General features: G+C 44.9%; 1 protein-coding gene across 2 annotated transcripts in view; it reads left to right on the top strand.

Annotated features, from left to right (window-relative positions):
- Nucleotides 1–1,859: 1,859 nt before the first annotated feature.
- Nucleotides 1,860–24,205, top strand: part of RICTOR (RPTOR independent companion of MTOR complex 2) — a 94,773-nt gene continuing 72,427 nt past the window's right edge. For both annotated transcript variants that reach the window (XM_069745924.1, XM_069745925.1), the window contains exons 1-2: nt 1,860–1,942; nt 13,285–13,332. In XM_069745924.1, the coding sequence (XP_069602025.1) occupies nt 1,894–1,942; nt 13,285–13,332 (97 nt within the window). In that variant the 5' untranslated portion in view covers nt 1,860–1,893. The remainder of the gene's footprint in view (nt 1,943–13,284; nt 13,333–24,205) is intronic.

Raw genomic sequence — 24,205 nt, forward strand, 5'->3', positions numbered from 1 at the left:
GGATCTGTGGAGGACGCACTGTTATGGGGGATCTGTGGAGGACACTCTGTTATGGGGATCTGTGGAGGACGCTCTGTTATGGGGGATCTGTGGAAGATGCACTGTTATGGGGATCTGTGGATGATGCACTGTTATGGGGGATCTGTGGAGGACACTCTGTTATGGGGATCTGTGGAGGACGCTCTGTTATGGGGATCTGTGGAGGACGCACTGTTATGGGGGATCTGTGGAGGACACTCTGTTATGGGGATCTGTGGAGGACGCTCTGTTATGGGGATCTGTGGAGGACGCTCTGTTATGGGGGATCTGTGGAAGATGCACTGTTATGGGGGATCTGTGGAGGACACTCTGTTATGGGGATCTGTGGAGGACGCTCTGTTATGGGGATCTGTGGAGGACGCTCTGTTATGGGGGATCTGTGGAAGATGCACTGTTATGGGGGATCTGTGGAGGACGCTCTGTTATGGGGGATCTGTGGAGGACGCTCTGTTATGGGGGATCTGTGGAGGACGCTCTGTTATGGGGGATCTGTGGAGGACGCTCTGTTATGGGGGATCTGTGGATGATGCACTGTTATGGGGGATCTGTGGAGGACGCACTGTTATGGGGGATCTGTGGAGGACGCTCTGTTATGGGGGATCTGTGGATGATGCACTGTTATGGGGGATCTGTGGAGGACGCTCTGTTATGGGGGATCTGTGGAGGACGCACTGTTATGGGGGATCTGTGGAGGACGCTCTGTTATGGGGATCTGTGGAGGACGCTCTGTTATGGGGGATCTGTGGAGGACGCTCTGTTATGGGGGATCTGTGGAGGACGCACTGTTATGGGGGATCTGTGGAGGACGCTCTGTTATGGGGGATCTGTGGATGATGCACTGTTATGGGGGATCTGTGGAGGACGCTCTGTTATGGGGGATCTGTGGAGGACGCTCTGTTATGGGGGATCTGTGGAGGACGCTCTGTTATGGGGATCTGTGGAGGACGCTCTGTTATGGGGGATCTGTGGAGGACGCACTGTTATGGGGGATCTGTGGAGGACGCTCTGTTATGTTATCTGGGGAGGACCGTTATTAATGGAGTTGTATATATACAGTGCAGGGAGAAGGTCTATTATGCAAACATATAAGTTCCAGCCAATCAGTGATAGGTTCTTCAGTCTCTCTTCTTTAGCTCTTCCCATTGGTTGAAGAGACGACGCCAGGAGCCCCGGAGCTGTAGTCAATTATAGTCTCATTTGATTGGTTGGAGAATTCAAGCTTGCGTCCAATCAGAGATAAGTTCATGCATACATTCATTCATTCTGCCCCGCAGCTCCTTTGCTATCTCGCCATTGGTCAGCCCGGCATCCAATCTTTATTTACACAGAAATGAATTGCTCTTTGATTGGCTGATGCTGTAAACCGCGCCCCTCTCATTATAAGCAGCGGCGTCGCCTGAGGTGACTTTACCACTTCGCCGTTCACACACAGCAAGTCACGACTCCGCCTACCTAGAACGGTGTCGCGGTGCAGGCTGGGAACTGCGGTCCAACAAATGTATTTTTTCCCCCTCTCTTGTGCACAGCTTTATTCATAAGCAAAAAAAAAAAAAAAAACCAGAAACAAACAAGAAATAATGTCTTCGTGCAGACTGGAACGTGCCCACAACAAAGATGGCGGCCGCGGACTCTCTAGGGATGTATTGTCCTCCCAGGGATCAAAGTCCAGTATTCCCTTCTGCATTCGCTCTTTTGTTTCTCGTCCAACAAATCTCATCGTCTCCCGGTGTAAAATAAAACCTCAACCCTTCTCCGTGACCTCTCGGCGGAATCCCCGCCCTTTGCCCCCTATCTCGTCTTCTCGCGAGACGGAGCGATGTTTCCGGTGTTGTGAATGTCTCCCCACCGAGGAACATGGCGGCTAGCATCCGCGGCCGCTCCCTCCGGCACCTCAGGATAAGAGGTAACCGGGGAGGGCAGGGGCGGGGGATTCCGGGACGGGGATGTCGGGGGCTCCGGGATTTCACTGTTGCCGGGGAGACAGAGGCAGTTCTACCCCTCCCCCCCCCGGCTTCTGCCTTAGTGGTATGTCCCGGTGAGGGGGCGCCGAGGTGTGCGCCTGCACCATGGCAGCGGTAGGGGTGCGCTCCCCTCATATTCCGCCACATCTCCTCCGCCACATCTCCTCCGCCCCTGTCACCCATTTCTTTATCGGACGACTTATATATTTTTTAGACGCCGCCATTCACGTTACCGTAAACCGGACTCAAAACCGAGGGCGAGGCGCGGCTGTCCGCCATTGTGAATCCCCTGTGGTAATAACGCCCTGACATCGCCATTCTCCGGGTCGCTGCGATCGTGGCGATACCTCACATGTGGAGGTTTAGTAAAAAAAAATAATAAATAGTCGCCATTTTTAATTTTCCCGCGGTCGGGGCTGAGCGCGACTTATTTTTCTTATTTTTTTATTTTTTATGTTTTCTTTTCCATTTTTATTTATTTTTTTTTCTTTAAAGCGATGATTAATTCTCTATTTTCATAGATCGGACTTTGACGGCCGCGACGAGACCAAATATATATATATATTTTTTTAATTATTATTATTAATTTTTTTTTAATGCTATAATATATTATGAAAGGTTGCATTTCTATGGTCGGATGTTGGCAGCGGGCCGAGACGGCGTCTATCGGGGCGATCCGTTGACGCCACGATTACCTCGCAGGGGGCATCGATGGGCACTGAAGGGTCGCGCCGTGTTAGTGCCACCTTGACGGCAGCGATCGGAGGCAGCCTGGTTAAGGCTGCGAGGAGGAGGAGGCCGACGTAAGGCGATAAAGTCGCAGCTGACCTGTCCATAGGCGCGGCGGATCTGTGAGCGGCAACTTTTGACTCTTCCGCTGTTGCAAAACTACAAGTCCCAGCATGCCTCGACTTCCTGCAGAACCTTCGCGTGAAACAGGAAAAAAAAAAAATCCGCGAGAAAAACCCCTGCGTTACTTATTATGCCCGCAGATGAAGGCGGCGCATTAGCTGCAGTGAATGGAGATTATCCTCATGCATCAGATCCGCCGGCAGCAATGATGTCACATACACTCAGGTGCACAGTGATCGGCTGCAGCGGTCACATGGATGTACAGGACGTCATCACTTCAGCGGAGCCGTAAAGGATGTAATCACTCTGTGTCCGTCCCTCTATCTACAATGAAGGAAATAAGTATTTGATCCCTTGCTGATTTTGTACGTTTGCCCCCACTGACAAAGACCTGAACAGTCTATAATTTTAAGGGTTAATTTTAACCTTGAGAGACAGAATATCAAAAATAAAATCCAGAAAATCACATTGTATAAATGATATACATTTATTTGCATTTTGCAGCGAGAAATAAGTATTTGATCCCCCTACCGACCATTAAGGCTATGTGCACACGTCAGGATTTTTTCCTGACAAAATCCTGAGAATTCTGCCAGAAATCCGCGTGGATTTCTCGCGGAATTTGCGCGTTTTTGATGCCTTTTTTTGCGCGGAATTTTTGCGGATTTTTCCATTTTGATAGGAAATCCGCAGAAAATCTGCAAAAAGATAGAGCATGTCCGGATTTTTTTGCAGTATGCGTTTTTTTTTTTTTTTGCGGAAAAAAAAACGCTAACATCTGCACAAAAAATGCGGAATGCATTCTAAATGATAGGATGCATAATGTTAGCGTTTTTTTTAGCGGATTTATACCATACGATACACTTTATTGATCCCGTGGGAAATTATGGTATCACAGCAGCACGACTTAAATCATAAAAATCATAAAGGAATTCCATAGTTGACATGACAGTTTGTTGACAGAAGAACATTATACATTAGAATAGGACATACACAACGAGTGAACTGAAATGTAGAGAAATAAGTAGACATTCACCTTGGTGGTTTAACCCTAATGTTATTGTTGTACATTCCCATGGCAGTTGGCACAAACGATTTCCTATATTTTTCCTTCTTACACCTCAGAAGTATAAGCCGGTTGCTGAAGGTGCTCTTCTGTCTCATGAATAGCTCATATAATGGATGTCATTATTGTTCATAATTGTCATACACTTTCTCAGAGTTCTTTTCTCCACTACCTCCCCAAGAGTCCAGATTGCAGCCCACAGCAGAACTTGCCTTCTTAATAATCTTATTCAGCTTATTAGCATCAGAGGCCCGCACACTACTACCCCAGCACGTGATTGCAAAAAAGATGGCACTTGCCACCACAGACTGGTAGAACATTTCTAACATTTTGCTACACACATTAAATGACCTCAGTTTCCTTAGGAAATACAATCTGCTCATCCCCTTCTTGTAGACAAATTCTGAGTGGCATCTCCAGTCCAGTTTGCTATCCAAATGGACCCCCAAATATTTGTACCTCTCCACCTGCTCGACCTCCTGACCAGCAATAGTGATCGGTAAGCATTCCAACTTTATCCTGCTATAGTTGGCCACCAACTCCTTGGTTTTCTTAACATTTAGTTGTAGATATGTTACCATTGCACCAATCCACAAAATTCGACACCACCCTTCTATATTCCTCATCCCCCTGATCTCCCCTAATGCATCCCACAACCACGGAGTCATCCGAAAATTTTTGAAGGTGGCAAAGTTCAGATTTATACTGAAAGTCTGAAGTATACAGTGTGAATAGAAAGGGTGCAAGCACCGTTCCCTGGGGGGCACCTACACTGCTCAATAATCTGCTTGACACCACTGCTCCCATCTGTACAAACTGTGGCCGATCTGATAGGTAGTCAGTTATCCAATTTCTCATCCCCTCCTCAACCTTCATATCAGTCATCTTTTTGTGTAGTAAAAGTGGCTGCAGGGAGTTCAATGCACTCGAGAAATCGAAGAACATCGCTCGCACCGTGGTTCCGTCAGTCTCCAGAAATGAATGCACCCTATGTAACAGAGAAAGGATAGCATCATCCACCCCCAATCTATGTCGGTAGGCAAACTGAAGGGGATCGATAAAATCATTGACCCTCGGTCTTAAGTGAGCAAGCACTAATCTTTCCAAGGCCTTCATAGCGTGAGATGTTAAGGCTACAGGACGATAGTCATTTAGGGTTGCAGGAGAAGAAGTCTTGGGTACCAGCACCAGACAGGAAGTTTTCCATAACACTGGTGCCCTCTGTGTTTGTAGACTTATAGCGTTTTTATGGCGAAATTCCGCAAAAAAAAAAACGCAAAAATTCTGGACGTGTGCACATACCCTTAGAGTTCTGGCTCCTGCAGACCGGTTAGACGCTCCTAATCAATCCATTACCTGCATTAAAGATAGCTGTCATGGTCACCTTTATACAAGACTCCTGTCCACAGACTCAATTAATCAGACTCTAACCTCTACATCATGGGCAAGACCAAAGAGCTTCATAAGGATGTCAGGGACAAAATCATAGGCCTGCACAAAGCTGGAATGGGCTACAAAACCATAAGTAAGACGCTGGGTGAGAAGGAGACAACTGTTGGTGCAATAGTAAAAAAATGGAAGAAATACAATATGACTGTCATCGCAAGGTCCCCCTGCTCCAGAAGGCACATGTGCGGCCCGTCTGACGTTTGCCAATGAACACCTGGATGATTCTGTGAGTGATTGGGAGAAGGTGCTGGAGTCAGATGAGGCAAAAATTGAGCTCTTTGGCATTAACTCAACTCGCCGTGTTTGGAGGAAGAGAAAAGCTGCCTATGACCCAAATAACACCATCCCCACTGTCAAGCATGGAGGTTGAAACATGTTTTGGGGGTGTTTCTCTGCTAAGGGCACAGGACTACTTCACCACATCAATGGGAGAATGGATGGAGCCAGGTACTGTAAAATCCTGAGTGACGACCTCCTTCCCTCCGCCCGGACATTAAAAATGGGTCGTGACTGGGTCTTATAGCAAGACAATGACCCAAACCATACAACCAAGGCAACACAGGAGAGGCTCAAACAGAAGCACATTAAGGTCATGGAGTGGCCTAGCCAGTCTCCAGATCTTAATCCCATAGAAAACTTATGGAGGAAGATGAAGCTCCGAGTTGCCAAGCGACAGCCTCAAAATCTTCATGATTTAGAGATGATCTGCAAAGAGGAGTGGAGCAAAATTCCTCCTGACGTGTGCGCAAACCTCATCATCAACTACAAGAAACATCTGACTGCTGTGCTTGCCAACAAGGGTTTTACCACCAAGTATTAAGTCTTGTTTTTCAGAAGGGTCAAATACTTATTTCTCACTGCAAAATGCAAATAAATGTATATAATTTATACAATGTGATTTTCTTTTTGATATTCTATCTCTCAATGTTAATATTAACTGACCCTTAAAATTATAGACTGTTCATGTCTTTGTCAGTGGGCAAACGTACAAAATCAGCAAGGGATCAAATACTTATTTCCCCCCACTGTATCCTTCCATCCCTCAATATCGATTATCTATCTCCATAGTTTGATATCACCCCTGGATGTTGTCCCTGCACTTTCCCAGATTCCAGAAGGGCGTATAATGCAGGGGCTGCCGCTCAGGGGTCCGGTGCAGCGGGGGGTCCCATCCTCCGTGTCATGTCCCCGGCAGCACTACGCTGATATCTCGGTTCTGCATTGTTTTTCTCCAGAGATTCGTCATGGTGGTGGTGGTGGGGGGGATCAGCGTTTCATCCTTCCAGCAATGTGAGGACTGTGTCACATCAAAACATGTTTGTGGTGGAAGAGGAGAAGGCTGGGAGCGGCGATGACCTCCGAATACTGCCCCCTAGTGACAGCTGCGCAGACTGCCAGCAATCCCAGCTGATGTGTATGGAGGGGAGGGTCCCGGGGCCCCTGTTAGGACCGTGCGATATACAGGCAGCACATTGTGTGTATATATAGGCGCTCTCGTCATACGCAGCCATCTGCACGTAGGGGAATGAAGGGCGCCCCCAGCTGCACTTCCCTGCGCATTGGTCAGGGAATGTATTAGGTTTACAGCAGCGCAGTAAAGTGAGTGACACTTCTGACATCTCCTGCAATCGCTGCTTATTTATTTTTTTCTTTCTGGATTTGAACCATTATTTTATCCAAATCTGCGGCACGACGGTTCTTTCAGCGTCTTTGCAGCGTTTTTACCCATTCACACAAATGCAATGCAAAAAAGGCCTTTATTGCTGCAGAACTCGGCTGCGTGTCCGTTCCTGGCTGCAGATCTCACCCTTGTGCTCACTTATGGGGCGACGTTTGCTGCTGCAGATGCGGATGTGTATGAGGGTATGTGCACACTTTCAGGATTTCTTGCAGAAATTTCCTGACCAAAAAAAAACCGGACATTTCTGCCAGAAATCCGCATGCGTTTTTTTGTGCGTTTTTTACGCTTTTTTTTTTGTGCGGATTTTTTGCGTTTTTTTTTTTTCCGGACACTCCAATTTAATGGGAAATCCGCAAAAAATCCGCAAAAATAATGAACATGCTGCTTCTTTTTGCGGAAAAAAACACACACATGTGCACAAAAAATGCGGAATGCATTCTAAATGATAGGATGCATAATGTTTGCGTTTTTTTAAAGCGATTTTTATAGCGTTTTTATCGGGAAAATCCGCAAAAAATCCGGAACATGTGCACATACCCTGAGAGCTCTTTTCTACAGGGATTTTTTTTTTTTACCTACATATTTTACAAGCAGATTTTGTTGCAGCTTTTCCATTGCAAAAGGCATCATTTGCAAATCTTTTGCTCAATTTCTGCTCGGACATTTTTTTTTTTTTTTTTATTCATCATCTTATTTAGCCACAAAGTAAGAAAATTTGCAATTTGCAACCTGGAAAAAATCAGCAGATTTCTCCATCTGAATTTCCCGCCATTCGTACTCCCATCTACTGTAGGTGTAACCCCCCGACAAAATATTATTGGGAAGGAAATAAGAAACACCTTTTTTTTTTTTTTTTTTTTTTAGAACGGCAAAGGGATAAATCACGTGATAAGTTGTACTATACCATTACGGGAAACACAAACTTTTTTTTGTTTATTGAACTTTTTACTTTCAATTTTGTTTTTGTAGCCCCTCTACAGGTCTTTGATCTTGTGAATATTCAATTTTTGTCTAGAATTTACCGTCATCACGTTCCTGTTACGATTTAAAAGGCTGCAACCCATTATTAAAATGTTGGGGTCCAAACCTCCCAATCTCCAACACGGGGCTCTGAAATATCCTTTCGGTCAGTCTTAGAGAGCCCGTTCCTCATTGAATGTTATTAATGTAGAGTTATGTGACCGGCATCAGTTATCTCCAGACTGTTACTGTGAACAGTTACCCAAGTTGAAGATGAAATTATCTCTAAAAGGCCTAAAGTTACAGATGATAAATGTCCTTTTGTATTTTAGGCAAAAAAAAATTATATATTTTCATCTTTTGCATTAAAAGAAAATGGCCTGATGCAAAAGTTTGGGCACCCTCCATGGTTGGTACCTAGTAGCACCGCCTGTTGAAAGTATCACAGCTTGTAAACACTTTTTATAGCCAGACAGGAGTCTTTCATTTTTGAGGGATTTTCCTCCATTCTTCCTTGGAGAATTCCTCCAGTTCTGTGAGATTCCTGGGGCGTCTTGCTTCCTCTGCTATTTTGCGGTCTAGCCACAGATTATCAATGATGCTCAGATCAGGGGACTGTGAGGTCCATTGTAAAACCTTCATCTTGCGTCTTTTGAGGTCGTCTATTGTGGATTGTGACTTGTGTTTAGGATCATTATCCATTTGTAGAAGCCATCCTCTTCCTCTTCCTCTTTTCACCTTCAGCTTTTTTACAGATGGGGTTATTTTTGCATCAAGAATGTTGACATTTCATTGAATCCATTCTTCCCTCTACCCATGAAATGTTCCCTGTGCCATTGGCTGCAACACAGCCCCAAGCATGACTGATCCAACCCCATGCTTAATGGTTCTTTTCCTGAAATTCTGCCCTTTTTTCTCTACACATACCTTTTTAATAATTGTGGCAAAAGAGCTCTATTTTATCCTCATCAGGCCACAGGACTTGTTTCCCAAATGTGCCAGGGTTGTTTAGATGTTCTTTTGAAAACTTCTGATGCTGAATTTTATGGTGAGGACACAGGAGAGGTTTTCTTCTGATGACTCTTCCATGAAAGCCATATTTGTGCAGGTGTCTCAGAACAGTAGAACAATGTACCAGAACTCCGGAGTCTGATAAATCTTTCTGAAGACATTTTGCAGTCAAGTAGGGGTTCTGATTTGCCTCTCTAGCAATCCTACTAGCAGCTCTCACCGAAATTTTGCTTGGTCTTCCAGACCTTATCTTGACCTCCACTGTTCCTGTTAAGGCCATTTTTTAATTACATTTTGAACTAAAGAAATGGCGACTTGAAAACACTTTGCTATCTTCTTATATCCTTCTCCTGCTTTGTGGGCCTCCACCATTTTCATTTTCAGAGTGCTCGGCAGCTGCTTAAAAGAATCCATGGCTGCTGTTTTTTTTTTTTTTTGGCACAAGGTTAGAGGAGGCTGGGTTTTTATAAAGCTGGGAAATTTTCATCACCGGGCCTTTCCTACCAATGATGGATAACAAGCTACAACTATGGCAGGCTAATTAACCCCTTAAGCCCCAAGGGTGGTTTGCACGTTAATGACCGGGCCAATTTTTACAATTCTGACCACTGTCCCTTTATGAGGTTATAACTCTGGAACGCTTCAATGGATCCCAGTGATTCTGACATTGTTTTCTCGTGACATATTGTACTTCATGATAGTGGTAAAATTTCTTTGATATTACCTGCGTTTATTTGTGAAAAAAACAGAAATTTGGTGAAAATTTTGAAAATTTCGCAATTTTCCAACTTTGAATTTTTATGCAATTAAATCACAGAGATATGTCACACAAAATACTTAATAAGTAACATTTCCCACATGTCTACTTTACATCAGCACAATTTTGGAACCAAAATTTTTTTTTGTTAGGGAGTTATAAGGGTTAAAAGTTGACCAGCAATTTCTCATTTTTACACCATCATTTTTTTTTAGCGACCACATCTCATTTGAAGTCATTTTGAGAGGTCTATATGATAGAAAATACCCAAGTGTGACACCATTCTAAAAACTGCATCCCTCAAGGTGCTCAAAACCATATTCAAGAAGTTTATTAACCCTTCTGGTGCTTCACAGGAATTTTTTGAATGTTTAAATAAAAATGAACATTTAACTTTTTTTCACAAAAAATTTACTTCAGCTCCAATTTGTTTTATTTTACCAAGGGTAACAGGAGAAAATGAACCCCAAACCTTGTTGTACAATTTGTCCTGAGTACGCTGATACCCCATATGTGGGGGTAAACCACTGATTGGGCGCATGGGAGACCTCGGAAGGGAAGGAGCGCCGTTTGACTTTTCAATGCAAAATTGACAGGAATTGAGATGGGACGCCATGTTGCGTTTGGAGAGCCACTGATGTGCCTAAACATTGAAACCCCCCACAAGTGACACCATTTTGGAAAGTAGACCCCCCTAAGGAACTTATCTAGAGGTGTGGTGAGCACTTTGACCCACCAAGTGCTTCACAGAAGTTTATAATGCAGAGCCGTAAAAACAAAACAACAATTTTTTCCCACAAAAATTATTTTTCAGCCCCCAGTTTTGTATTTTCCCGAGGGTAACAGGAGAAATTGGACCCCAAAAGTTGTTGTCCAATTTGTCCTGAGTGCGCGGATACCCCATATGTGGGGGGGAACCACCGTTTGGATGCATGGGAGGGCTCGGAAGGGAAGGAGCGCCATTTGGAATGCAGACTTAGATGGAATGGTCTGCAGGTGTCACATTGCGTTTGCAGAGCCCCTAATGTACCTAAACAGTAGAAGCCCCCCACAAGTGACCCCATTTTGGAAACTAGACCCCCCAAGGAACTTATCTAGATGTGTTGTAAGAACTTTGAACCCCCAAGTGTTTCACTACAGTTTATAACGCAGAGCCGTGAAAATAAAAAATCTTTTTTTTTTTCCCACAAAAATTATTTTTTAGCCCCCAGTTTTGTATTTTCCCAAGGGTAACAGGAGAAATTGGACCCCAAAGGTTGTTGTCCTATTTGTCCTGAGTACGCTCATACCCAATATGTTGGGGTAGACCCCTGTTTGGGCACACGGGAGAGCTCGGAAGGGAAGGAGCACTGTTTTACTTTTTCAACGCAGAATTGGCTGGAATTGAGATCGGACGCCATGTCGCGTTTGGAGAGCCCCTGATGTGTCTAAAGAGTGGAAACCCCCAATTATAACTGAAACCCTAATCCAAACACATCCCTAACCCTAATCCCAACAGTAACCCTAACCACACCTCTAACCCTGACACACCCCTAACCCCAATCCCAACCCTATTCCCAACCGTAAATGTAATCTAGACCCTAACCGTAACTTTAGCCCCAACCCAAACTGTAGCCCTAGCCCTAACCCCAACCCTAGCCCTAACCCTAGCCCTAGCCCTAACCCTAGCCCCAACCCTAACCCTAGCCCTAACCCTAGCCCTAATGGGAAAATGGAAATAAATACATTTTTTTTATTTTTCCCTAACTAAGGGGGTGATGAAGGGGGGTTTGATTTACTTTTATAGCGGGTTTTTTAGCGGATTTTTATGATTGGCAGCCGTCACACACTGAAAGACGCTTTTTATTGCAAAAAATATTTTTTGCGTTACCACATTTTGAGAGCTATAAATTTTCCATATTTTGGTCCACAGAGTCATGTGAGGTCTTGTTTTTTGCGGGACGAGTTGACGTTTTTATTGGTAACATTTTTGGGCACGTCGCATTTTTTGATTGCTTTTTATTCCGATTTTTGAGAGGCAGAATGACCAAAAACCAGCTATTCATGAATTTCTTTTGGGGGAGGCGTTTATACCGTTCCGCGTTTGGTAAAATGGATAAATCAGTTTTATTCGTCGGGTCAGTACGATTACAGCGACACCTCATTTATATCATTTTTTTATGTTTTGGCGCTTTTATACGATAAAAACTATTTTATAGAAAAAATAATTATTTTTGCATCGCTTTATTCTGAGGACTATAACTTTTTTATTTTTTTGCTGATGATGCTGTATGGCGGCTCGTTTTTTGTGGGACAAGATGACGCTTTCAGCGGTACCATGGTTATTTATATCCGTCTTTTTGATCGCGTGTTATTCCACTTTTTGTTCGGTGGTATGATAAGAAAGCATTGTTTTTTGCCTCGTTTTTTTTTTTTTTTCTTACGGTGTTTACTGAAGGGGTTAACTAGTGGGCCAGTTTTATAGGTCGGGTCGTTACGGACGCGGCAATACTAAATATGTGTACCTTTATTGTTTTTTTTTTTTTATTTAGATAAAGAAATGTATTTATGGGAATATTTTTTTTTTTTTTATTATTTTGGAATTTTTTTTTTTTTTTTTACACATTTGGAAATTTTTTTTTTTACTTTGTCCCAGGGGGGGACATCACAGATCAGTGATCTGACAGTTTGCACAGCACTCTGTCAGATCACTGATCTGACATGCAGCGCTGCAGCCTTCACAGTGCCTGCTCTGAGCAGGCTCTGTGAAGCCACCTCCCTCCCTGCAGGACCCGGATCCGCGGTCATCTTGGATCCGGGGCTGGAGGGAGCAGGGAGGGAGGTGAGACCCTCGCAGCAACGCGATCACATCGCGTTGCTGCGGGGGGCTCAGGGAAGCCCGCAGGGAGCCCCCTCCCTGCGGGAAGCTTCCCTATACCGCCGGCACATCGCGATCATGTTTGATCGCGGTGTGCCGGGGGTTAATGTGCCGGGAGCGGTCCGTGACCGCTCCTGGCACATAGTGCCGGATGTCAGCTGCGATAGGCAGCTGACACCCGGCCGCGATCGGCCGCGCTCCCCCGTGAGCGCGGCCGATCGCATATGACGTACTATCCCGTCACTGGGAATTAAGTCCCAGGGCACCTCGACGGGATAGTACGTCATATGGGATTAAGGGGTTAAGGTCTGAGACCTTGGTCAAAGTTATCTGAGCACACAAATCTCCAAGGGTGCACAAACTTTTGCTTTAGCCCATTTTCCTTTTTGTTATTTTTAAAATGTAATAAATAGATTTTTTTTTTGCCTAAAATACAGAGGAAATGTGTAATCGGTAACATTAGGCCTTTTAGAGATCGTTTCATCTTCAACTTTCTTAACTGTTCACTAAAACAGAAATTTTGACCAGGGGTGTCCAAACTTTTACCTATAGAAAGCTCTTGGTGCAGGTCACTGTTTCGCCTTGGTAGACCAGAGGCTGATATCTGAGCCAGCAGGTAGCATTCTGTAATTATCTGTGTTTTCTTTTTAGGTCGGAATGACAGCGGGGAGGAGAACGTCCCGATAGATCTCAGCAGAGGTAAGAGATCCGACCCTAATGCCATCATTAATGTGGTATCCGCTGTGTAATTTCGCTAATTACAGGCCGATCTTCATTTCACATCCTCCTTCGATAGTGACCTAAATAATGGTACAGTGAGTGCGGCACATGAGGCTCAGGACGTATCTAAGTTATAATGCTCAGCCAGACTTAAAGGGCTCGGCCAGGACTCGATATAACTCGGCCAGACCAGGAAAATGGCTGACCATCTAATGTGTATAGGGGTCTCCCAACTCTTCCCCAGCAGATGAAGGGAGAAAAAGATCCAACCGGTTGATTTTTAACAGCTGATCCTTTTTTCCCACTTAGAAACACAAACAACTACCAAAGGAGGGAGGACGGAGGGGTCTAGGGGGAAGGGGGAGGACGGAGGGGTCTAGGGGGAAGGGGGAGGACGGAGGGGTCTAGGGGGAGGACGGAGGGGTCTAGGGGGAAGGGGGAGGACGGAGGGGTCTAGGGGGAAGGGGGGAGGACGGAGGGGTCTAGGGGGAAGGGGGAGGACGGAGGGGTCTAGGGGGAAGGGGGAGGACGGAGGGGTCTAGGGGGAAGGGGGAGGACGGAGGGGTCTAGCGGAAGGGGGGAGGACGGAGGGGTCCAGCGGGAAGGGGGAGGACGGAGGGGTCTAGCGGGAAGGGCGAGAACGTAGGGGTCTAGCGGGAAGGAGTAGGACGGAGGGGTCTAGCAGGAAGGGGGAGGACGGAGGGGTCTAGCGGGAAGGGCGAGAACGTAGGGGTCTAGCGGGAAGGAGTAGGACGGAGGGGTCTAGCGGGAAGGGGGAGGACGGAGGGGTCCAGCGGAAAGGGGGAGGACGGAGGGGTCTAGGGGAAGGGGGAGGACGGAGGGATCTAGCGGGAAGGGGGAGGACGGAGGGGTCTAGCGGGAAGGGCGAGAACGTAGGGGTCTAGCGGGAAGGAGTAGGACGGAGGGGTCTAGCGGGAAGGGGGAGGACGGAGGGGTCCAGCGGAAAGGGGGAGGACGGAGGGGTCTAGGGGAAGGGGGAGGACGGAGGGATCTAGCGGGAAGGGGGAGGACGGAGGGGTCTAGCGGGAAGGGCGAGAACGTAGGGGTCTAGCGGGAAGGAGTAGGACGGAAGGGGTCTAGCAGGAAGGGGGAGGACGGAGGGGTCTAGCGGGAAGGGCGGGAACGTAGGGGTCTAGCGGGAAGGAGTAGGACGGAGGGGTCTAGCGGGAAGGGGGAGGACGGAGGGGTCCAGCGGAAAGGGGGAGGACGGAGGGGTCTAGGGGAAGGGGGAGGACGGAGGGATCTAGCGGGAAGGGGGAGGACGGAGGGGTTTAGGGGGAAGTGGTGGTGTCCGCAGGTGTGGTGTCCGCAAGTGTGGTGTCCGCATAGGCGGTGTTTTCTCTCTAAGGTGTCCGAAAGCCAGATGAATTTGAAATGTCTGGGAAATTTCTGCAGCGCCTCGTCTTCATGTGAGCCGCCCTCAGGCCGTGTACACACTCGTCAGATCCAGGGGATTTTCCTTCCAGTTATGCAGAGCACAGATTTAATGAGATTCCAACAAAATCCGGTCATCCGCCGAGTTTTTTTTTTTTTCCCCCCCATATTTTTGCTCTGTCATTTTTTTCTCTCCCTTCCTACAAGACATATACCATTTTTTTTTCCGTTTGACCTGTTACTTGCAGGACAAGTTGAGCTCTGGTCACACGTTCAGTATTTTACATCAGTACTTGTAGCCAAAATCAGGAGTAGGTGATAAATACAGAAGTGGTGACAGGTTTCTATTCTAAATAGAGCCGCTGCAGTCTGGAAAGACGCGCCTTATGTCCATCTCCGTGGGCGTCTCTGGACACATAGTGGAGATGGGATTTCTTGAAATCGCATCCACTATGCTGTAACACCTGGCCGCTGCGCAGCTTTTACTGACCGCGTGCACCTATCCTTATAGTTTGGGATTGCGCCATTCATTTTACCATATAATGCACTGAAAAATGGGGAAAGATTGGGGTGAAATGATGAGAAAAGCAAATGCCCACCATTGCTTCTGGTCTTTGGTTTTTACAGCGTTCGTTTGGTAATAAAATAACCCGACAACGTGATTCTCCAGGTCAATACGATTATGGAGTTATCAAACTTGTTTTTTGTGTTTTTTCTTGTGGTAAAGAAAAAATAAAATTATTATTTTTATTTGTCTTTATTTTCTGTGACCCATAACTTTTTTTTATTCTTCTGTTGCTGGAGCCTTGCGCTGTTTTGTTTTTTTGTGTGCCGAGCTGTATTTTTTAATAGTGCTATTTCGAGGTATCAAGAAAGTTTGTCACTTTTTATTGCATTTTTAGAGGGCGATGCAATGACCAGAAAACTGAAATGCTGTTTTTTTTTTTGTTGTTGTTGTTTCCCCCCCCCCCCTTTATAGATTTCACTTTAGAAGTTAAACAACTTTATACTTTGTGTGGACTTTTACTGGGCTTGTTGTCAATCAGATGAGGCGTGTCTCCACCGAAATCAGATCCCAGGTCTCTTCTACACTCTTGTAGGCATTGTATGATGGTGGACACAGCGTTCTGCCATGCTCTGTGAGTCACAGATAATAATTATGGTCATTCGAATCACAATATAATATAGTCATATTAAAGCAACCAGCAATATCACATTCAGTATTTAATAAACCGTACCTAACGTATGAAACAAAAATAAAGGAGTGTCAAAAACCTGTGTCGGCCCTGCTGGAAGTACCCCGACGCGCGTTTGCTTCTTCCGAGGAATAATGCCTGATACATGACTTAATTATATTATATGAAAAAAAAATTACTATCTTTTTGCACCCCCATGATACCTTCTGGACTGTGTAGCATATGAATTGAGCACTTTTACCCATCTAATGAAATCTGATGACAATTGATTAACTTTAGGGAGATTTTTTTTTTTAGAAACCTTTCTTTGTGTGGTCCCTGTTTCTGTCTGACATCTTTGTTTTTTTAAATATGTTCTTAATGAATTTTTTATATAATTATAATTAATAAAAATTGAGTATACCTGTTTTAGAGGTGCAGCACGCCTTCTTTGTGGGTCTTTATACAGCTGTTTCTTCAACTGTTCCACAAGTGTTGGGTTGGGATGAGTCTGGGGACTGTGGGACAATCCAGCTCCTCTACTTCATTGTCATTGACCCATTTATTCCCCAATCTTGACGGCTTCGTGTTGTTATCCTGCTGGAACACTATGTTGTCCTTTTCATACCCATAGTACTTAGTGTGCGGAGTAACTCATCTTGTAGGTTACTCACATATAGCTCAGCATTGAAACCACCATTAATCCAGGTCAAGTATCCAACGTCTTTGGCTGTGAAACAACCTCATATCATCAGGCCTCCTCCACCAAACTGGACAGTTCCTTCAATTTCTAGATCCGTTGGCCCCTTTTCCCCTTTTTTTCTTCCAGACCAATTTGCACCCATCAGAGCTGACTATTGACCTTCATCGCTCCAAATCACCCATTTCCAACTTTCTACTGCCCACTTTTCTTACTTTTTTGCAAACTGCAGCTGACGCTTCATATGACCATATCGAGGTTGAGGCTTCTTCACCTTTTTTTGAGGCCACCATTCCAGACTTGTCTAACGTGTGTCGCACGGTGCTTACAAGGACGCCTGTTATTGTTATTGTGAAGCAAACAATAAATAGGACAAAATAACTGAAACCTTCAAAGTGCATAACTATTCACTCCTTTAAGTCAGTACTGTGTAGAGCCTCCTTTTGCTGCAATTACAGCTGCAACTCGCTTTGGCTAATTCTCTCTGCGCTTTCCACATCTTGCCACTTTGTTTTTTGTCCATTCCTCAAGGCAAATGGTCCTTCAAGTTACATGGTTTCCTCTGCTGAACAGCAATCTTCAAGTCTGACCACAGATTCTCCATTGGACTAAGGTCTGGGCTTTGAGTTGGCCACTCCAAAACATATACATGTTTCCGCTTAGACCACTCGTGTTGCTTTAGCAGTATGCTTTGGGTTATTGTCTTGTTGGAAGGTGAACCTCCAGCCCAGTCTCAAATCAATGACAGACTGAAACTGGTTTTGCTCAAGAATATCCCTGTATTTCGCACCATCCATCTTCCCCTCAACTCGGACCATTTTTTCTTTCCCTTCTGCCAACAAACATCACTACTGCATGATGCTGCCACCACCATGTTTCACTGTGGGGATGGTGTTCTTGGGGTGATGAGCTTTGTTGGTTTGCCGCCAGATATAGCATTAACCTTGGTGGCCAAAAACTTACATTTTGGTTGGATCTTATCACAGCACCTTCCTCCTTACATTTAGGGAGTCTCCCACATGTCTTTTGTAAGGCTCAAAACGAGCCTTACAATTTTTGTGTAAGTAAAGTCTTTTTTTACTCTTCCATAAAGGCCGCCTCTATGGAGTGTGCGGCTTGTCATGGTCGTATGTACAGATACTCCAGTCTCTGCTTGGGAACTCTGCAGCACCTCCAGGGTTATCTTTGGTCTTTGTGCTGCCTATCTGATTATTGCCCTCTTTGCCCGGGCTGAGAGCTTTGGTGGGCGCCCTCTCTTGGCAGGTTTGTTATGGTGCCATGTTCTTTCCATTTGATAATAATGGATTTGATGGTGCTCCAAGACTCCAAGAGGTCATCAGAGGTTATAATATTTTTTATAAACCAATCCTGACTTGTACTTCTCAACAACTTTGTCCCTGACTTGTTTGGAGATCTCCTTTGTCTTCATTGTGGTTTCTGGAGATCTCCATGGTCTTCATGATGGTTTCTGGAGATCTCCTTGGTCTTCATGGTGGTGTTTGGAGATCTCCTTGGTCTTCATGGTGGTGTCTGGAGATCTCCTTGGTCTTCATGGTGGTGTCTGGAGATCTCCTTGGTCTTCATGGTGGTGTCTGGAGATCTCCTTGGTCTTCATGGTGGTGTCTGGAGATCTCCTTGGTCTTCATGGTGGTGTCTGGAGATCTCCTCGGTCTTCATGGTGATGTCTGGAGATCTCCTCGGTCTTCATGGTGTTGTTTGGTTAGTGATGCCTATTGTTATTGGTTTTGCAGCCTCTGTGGCCTTTCAGAGAAGGTAAAGTGTATATACCGACAGACATGTGACACTTAGATTACACTCAGGGGGACGTCCTGTCACTAAGCATGGGACTTATGAAGGGAATTGCTTGCACCAGAAATTTTTAGGAGCTTCGTAGCAAAAGGGGTGAACACATATGCAGATGCCAATTTTTAGTTATTTGATCCCATAAATTTAATTTAGGCCTATATTTTTCTCATTTCTCCATCTTAGACTATTTAGTGCTGATGCATCACCCACAAATCGGATTAGAAAAATATCTGCACAGGTTGTTATGTAACAAAATAGGTAAAACGTCAAAAGGGTGAATACTTTTGGAAGCCACTGTATCAAAGTGAAGTATGAGAAAGTATCCAAAATACACCGTTTTCATTTAAATCAGAATGCCAAAAATCTTGGTGTCTCCTACGTGATGTGTATATATACAGCAGTCTCGGGGAATCCTGTGTGTGTGTGTGTGTTACCGCAGTCTCGGGGTCTCCTATGTGATGTGTGTGTGTGTATATACAACAGTGTCGGGGTCTCCTATGTGATGTGTGTGCATATACTGCAGTCTCAGAGTCTCCTATGCGATGTGTGTGTGTGTGTGAATATATACAGCAGTCTCGGGGGAATCCTAAGCGATATGTATTTGTATTTATACAGCAGTCTCGGGGAATCCTATGTGATGTGTGTATATACAGCAGTCTCGGGGTCTCCTATGTGATGTGTGTGCATATACAGCAGTCTTGGGGTCTCCTACAGTCATGGCCAAAAGTATTGACATCCCTGCAATTCTGTCAGATAATACTCCGTTTCTTCCTGAAAATGATTGCAATCACAAATTCTTTGTTATTATTATCTTCATTTAATTTGTCTTAAATGAAAAAACACAAAAAGAATTGTCCTAAAGCCAAATTGGATATAATTCCAGACCAAGCATAACAATGGGGGTGGACAAAGTATTGACACTGTTCAAGAAATCATGTGATACGTCTGTAATTTGTGTAATTATCAGCACCTGTAACTTACCTGTGGCACCTAACAGGTGTTGGCAATAACTAAATCACACTTGTAGACAGTTGACATGGATTAAAGTTGACTCAACCTCTGTCCTGTGTCTTTGTGTGTACCACATTGAGCATGGAGAAAAGAAAGAAGACCAAAGAACTGTCTGAGGACTTGAGAAACCAAATTGTGAGGAAGCATGAGCAATCTCAAGGCTACAAGTCCATCTCCAAAGACCTGAATGTTCCTGTGTCTACCGTGCGCTGTGTCGTCAAGAAGTGTAAAGCCCATGGCACTGTGGCTAACCTCCCTAGATGTGGATGGAAAAGAAACATTGACAAGAGATTTCAACGCAAGATTGTGCGGATGTTGGATAAAGAACCTCGACTAACATCCAAACAAGTTCAAGCTGCCCTGCAGTCCGAGGGTACAACAGTGTCAACCCGTACTATCCGTCGGCGTCTGAATGAAAAGGGACTGTATGGTAGGAGACCCAGGAAGACCCCACTTCTTACCCCGAGACATAAAAAAGCCAGGCTGGAGTTTGCCAAAACTTACCTGAAAAAGCCGAAAACGTTTTGGAACAATGTTCTCTGGTCAGATGAGATAAAAGTAGAGCTTTTTGGGCAAAGGCATCAACATAGAGTTTACAGGAGAAAAAAAGAGGCATTCAAAGAAAAGAACACGGTCCCTACAGTCAAACATGGCGGAGGTTCCCTGATGTTTTGGGGTTGCTTTGCTGCCTCTGGCACTGGACTGCTTGACCGTGTGCATGGCATTATGAAGTCTGAAGACTACCAACAAATTTTGCAGCATAATGTAGGGCCCAGTGTGAGAAAGCTGGGTCTCCCTCAGAGGTCATGGGTCTCCCAGCAGGACAATGACCCAAAACACACTTCAAAAAGCACTAGAAAATGGTTTGAGAGAAAGCACTGGAGACTTCTAAGGTGGCCAGCAATGAGTCCTGACCTGAATCCCATAGATCACCTGTGGAGAGATCTAAAAATGGCAGTTTGGAGAAGGCACCCTTCAAATATCAGGGACCTGGAGCAGTTTGCCTAAGAAGAATGGTCTAAAATTCCAGCAGAGCATTGTAAGAAACTCATTGATGGTTACCGGAAGCGGTTGGTCGCAGTTATTTTGGCTAAAGGTTGTGCAACCAAGTATTAGGCTGAGGGTGCCAATACTTTTGTCTGGCCTATTTTTGGAGTTTTGTGTGAAATGATCAATGTTTTGCTTTTTGCTTCATTCTCTTTTGTGTTTTTTCATTTAAGACAAATTAAATGAAGATAATAATACCAAATAATTTGTGTTTGCAATCATTTTCAGGAAGAAACAGTATTATATGACAGAATTGCAGGGGTGTCAATACTTTTGGCCATGACTGTATGTGATGTGTGTGTATATACAGCAGTCTCGGGGAATCCTAAGCGGTATGTATGTGTATTTATACAGCAGTCTTGGGGAATCCTTTGTGATGTGTTTTGTGTATACAGCAGTCTCTGGGAATCCTATGTGATGTGTGTGTGTGTGTGTGTGTATATATAGAGCAGTCTCGGGGTCTTCTGTGTGATGTGTGTGCATATACAGCAGTCTTGGTGTTTCCTATGTGATGTGTGTGCATATACAGCAGTCACGGTGAATCCTATGCGATATATATGTGTATATACAGCAGTCTCTGGGAATCCTATGTGATGTGTGTGCATACACAGCAGTCTCGGGGAATCCTATGCGATATATATGTGTATATACAGCAGTCTCTGGGAATCCTATGTGATGTGTGTGTATATACAGCAGTCTCTGGGAATCCTATGTGATGTGTATGAATATACAGCAGTCTCGGGGTCTCCTATGTGATGTGTGTGCATATACAGCAGTCTCTGGGAATCCTATGTGATGTGTGTGCATATACAGCAGTCTCTGGGAATCCTATGTGATGTGTGTGTATATACAGCAGTCTCTGGGAATCCTATGTGATGTGTGTGAATATACAGCAGTCTCGGGGTCTCCTATGTGATGTGTGTGAATATACAGCAGTCTCGGGGTCTCCTATGTGATGTGTGTGCATATACAGCAGTCTCTGGGAATCCTATGTGATGTGTGTGCATATACAGCAATCTCTGGGAATCCTATGCGATATATATGTGTATATACAGCAGTCTCGGGGTCTCCTATGTGACGTGTGTGTATATACAGCAGTCTCTGGGAATCCTATGTGATGTGTGTGCATATACAGCAGTCTCTGGGAATCCTATGTGATGTGTGTGCATATACAGCAGTCTCTGGGAATCCTATGTGATGTGTGTGCATATACAGCAATCTCTGGGAATCCTATGCGATATATATGTGTATATACAGCAGTCTCGGGGTCTCCTATGTGACGTGTGTGTATATACAGCAGTCTCTGGGAATCCTATGTGATGTGTGTGCATATACAGCAGTCTCTGGGAATCCTATGTGATGTGTGTGCATATACAGCAGTCTTGGGGTCTCCTATGTGATGTGTGTGCATATACAGCAGTCTCTGGGAATCCTATGTGATGTGTGTGTATATACAGCAGTCTTGGGGTCTCCTATGTGATGTGTGTGCATATACAGCTGTCTCGGGGTCTCCTATGTGATGTGTGTGCATATACAGCAGTCTCGGGGAATCCTATGTGATGTGTGTGCATATACAGCAGTCTCGTGGGAATCCTATGCGATATATATGTGTATATACAGCAGTCTCGGGGTCTCCTATGTGATTTGTGTGCATATACAGCAGTCTCGGGGTCTCCTATGTGATGTGTGTGCATATACAGCAGTCTCGGGGAATCCTATGTGATGTGTGTGCATATACAGCAGTCTCGGGGAATCCTATGTGATGTGTGTGCATATACAGCAGTCTCGTGGGAATCCTATGCGATATATATGTGTATATACAGCAGTCTCGGGGTCTCCTATGCGATGTGTGTGCATATACAGCAGATAATTTTTAGGTTGATAATTTTGTGTGGCCGGGAATGATGGTATAAATATCCGAATGGCCCTTGGCAGAATGTCTCCCTACCCACTGGTCTAGTGAGTGTTGGCAATGGGAACGTTAAGGTAAACGTCTGGAAAAGCCCCCGCTGTATACAGTACATGTGCTGCACAGATGCAGTGTGTACCTGGCTTGACCTCTGCTACATGTGGTGCAGTTTTTGCCCGGAGCGGTGCTATGTAGGGGTTTTCATGTCCTATTACAGAGATATTCCCCGGGGAGAGCATCAGCCGCACATCACACTGGGGAATGCAATTAACAAATCCACAGCAAAAGAAAAAACAAACTACAACATGTACAGATACAGAGCTGATCATCAGTATATCAGGAAAGCCTTCCCAACGTGAGTGGTAGTGTGCACAAGCCCCTTGTATCAGCACCGGAGGGGACATGCAGATCTCCAGTAATGGGGTGTTTTCTTTTTTTATGTAACTTGTTATACAATGTAATCATTGTACAGGAGGAGGAGGTGAGCTGTGACATCACCTATTGTGAATGGTGGATCCTGTTATCTACTGTATATAGAGGTGTTATCAGTCATTGTACAGGAGGAGGAGGAGGTGAGCTGTGATATCACCTATTGTGAATGGTGGATCCTGTGTTATCTACTGTATATAGAGGTGTTATCCGTCACTGTACAGGAGGAGGAGGTGAGCTGTGATATCCCCTATTGTGAATGGTGGATCCTGTGTTATCCACTATATATAGAGGTGTTATCAGTCATTGTACAGGAGGAGGAGGTGAGCTGTGACATCACCTATTGTGCATGGTGGATCCAGTGTTATCTACTGTGTATAGTGGGGTTATCAGTCATTGTACAGGAGGAGGAGGTGAGCTGTGACAGCACCTAATGTGCACGGTGGATCCTGTGTTATCTACTGTATATAGAAGTGTTATCAGTCATTGTACAGGAGGAGGAGTAGGTGAGCTGTGACATCACCTAATGTGCATGGTGGATCCTGTGTTTTCGTGTATATAGAGATGTTATCAGTCATTGTACAGGAGGAGGAGGTGAGCTGTGATATCACCTATTGTGAATGGTGGATCCTGTGTTATCTACTGTATATAGAGGTGTTATCAGTCATTGTACAGGAGGAGGAGTAGGTGAGCTGTGACATCACCTATTGTGAATGGTGGATCCTGTGTTATCTACTGTATATAGAGGTGTTATCAGTCATTGTACAGGAGGAGGAGGAGGTGAGCTGTGACATCACCTATTGTGAATGGTGGATCCTGTGTTATCTACTGTATATAGAGGTGTTATCAGTCATTGTACAGGAGGAGGAGGAGGTGAGCTGTGACATCACCTATTGTGAATGGTGGATCCTGTGTTATCTACTGTATATAGAGGTGTTATCAGTCATTGTACAGGAGGAGGAGGAGGTGAGCTGTGACATCACCTATTGTGAATGGTGGATCCTGTGTTATCTACTGAATATAGAGGTGTTATCAGTCATTGTACAGGAGGAGGAGGAGGTATCATACTTGTTTGGTGTATGCGTGATTGCACTGCCCTGTAGAATCATATTTCCAGGTCAGTTTTGCTGACCATGGTAAATAATCAAAAACTTTTTTTTTTTTTTTGCAGAATTGCATTTTTTTGTTATTGCTATTTTTTCCGCAACTGGAATTTATTTCCGACTTTCCACTACATAGATCGGGGCAGCGTGCATCAGCTGTCAGGTTCCCAATAATAATAATAATTACCGTATTAGCTTTGTAGAAGCCCTGCCAATCAGGGGAGTGATGTCCGGTGGTGTTGACATAATTGGGGGCCGCTCCTGCAGCAGCCAGGCT

Source organism: Ranitomeya imitator, chromosome 1, assembly GCF_032444005.1.
Source record: "Ranitomeya imitator isolate aRanImi1 chromosome 1, aRanImi1.pri, whole genome shotgun sequence".
NCBI classification, from domain to species: Eukaryota; Metazoa; Chordata; class Amphibia; order Anura; family Dendrobatidae; genus Ranitomeya; species Ranitomeya imitator.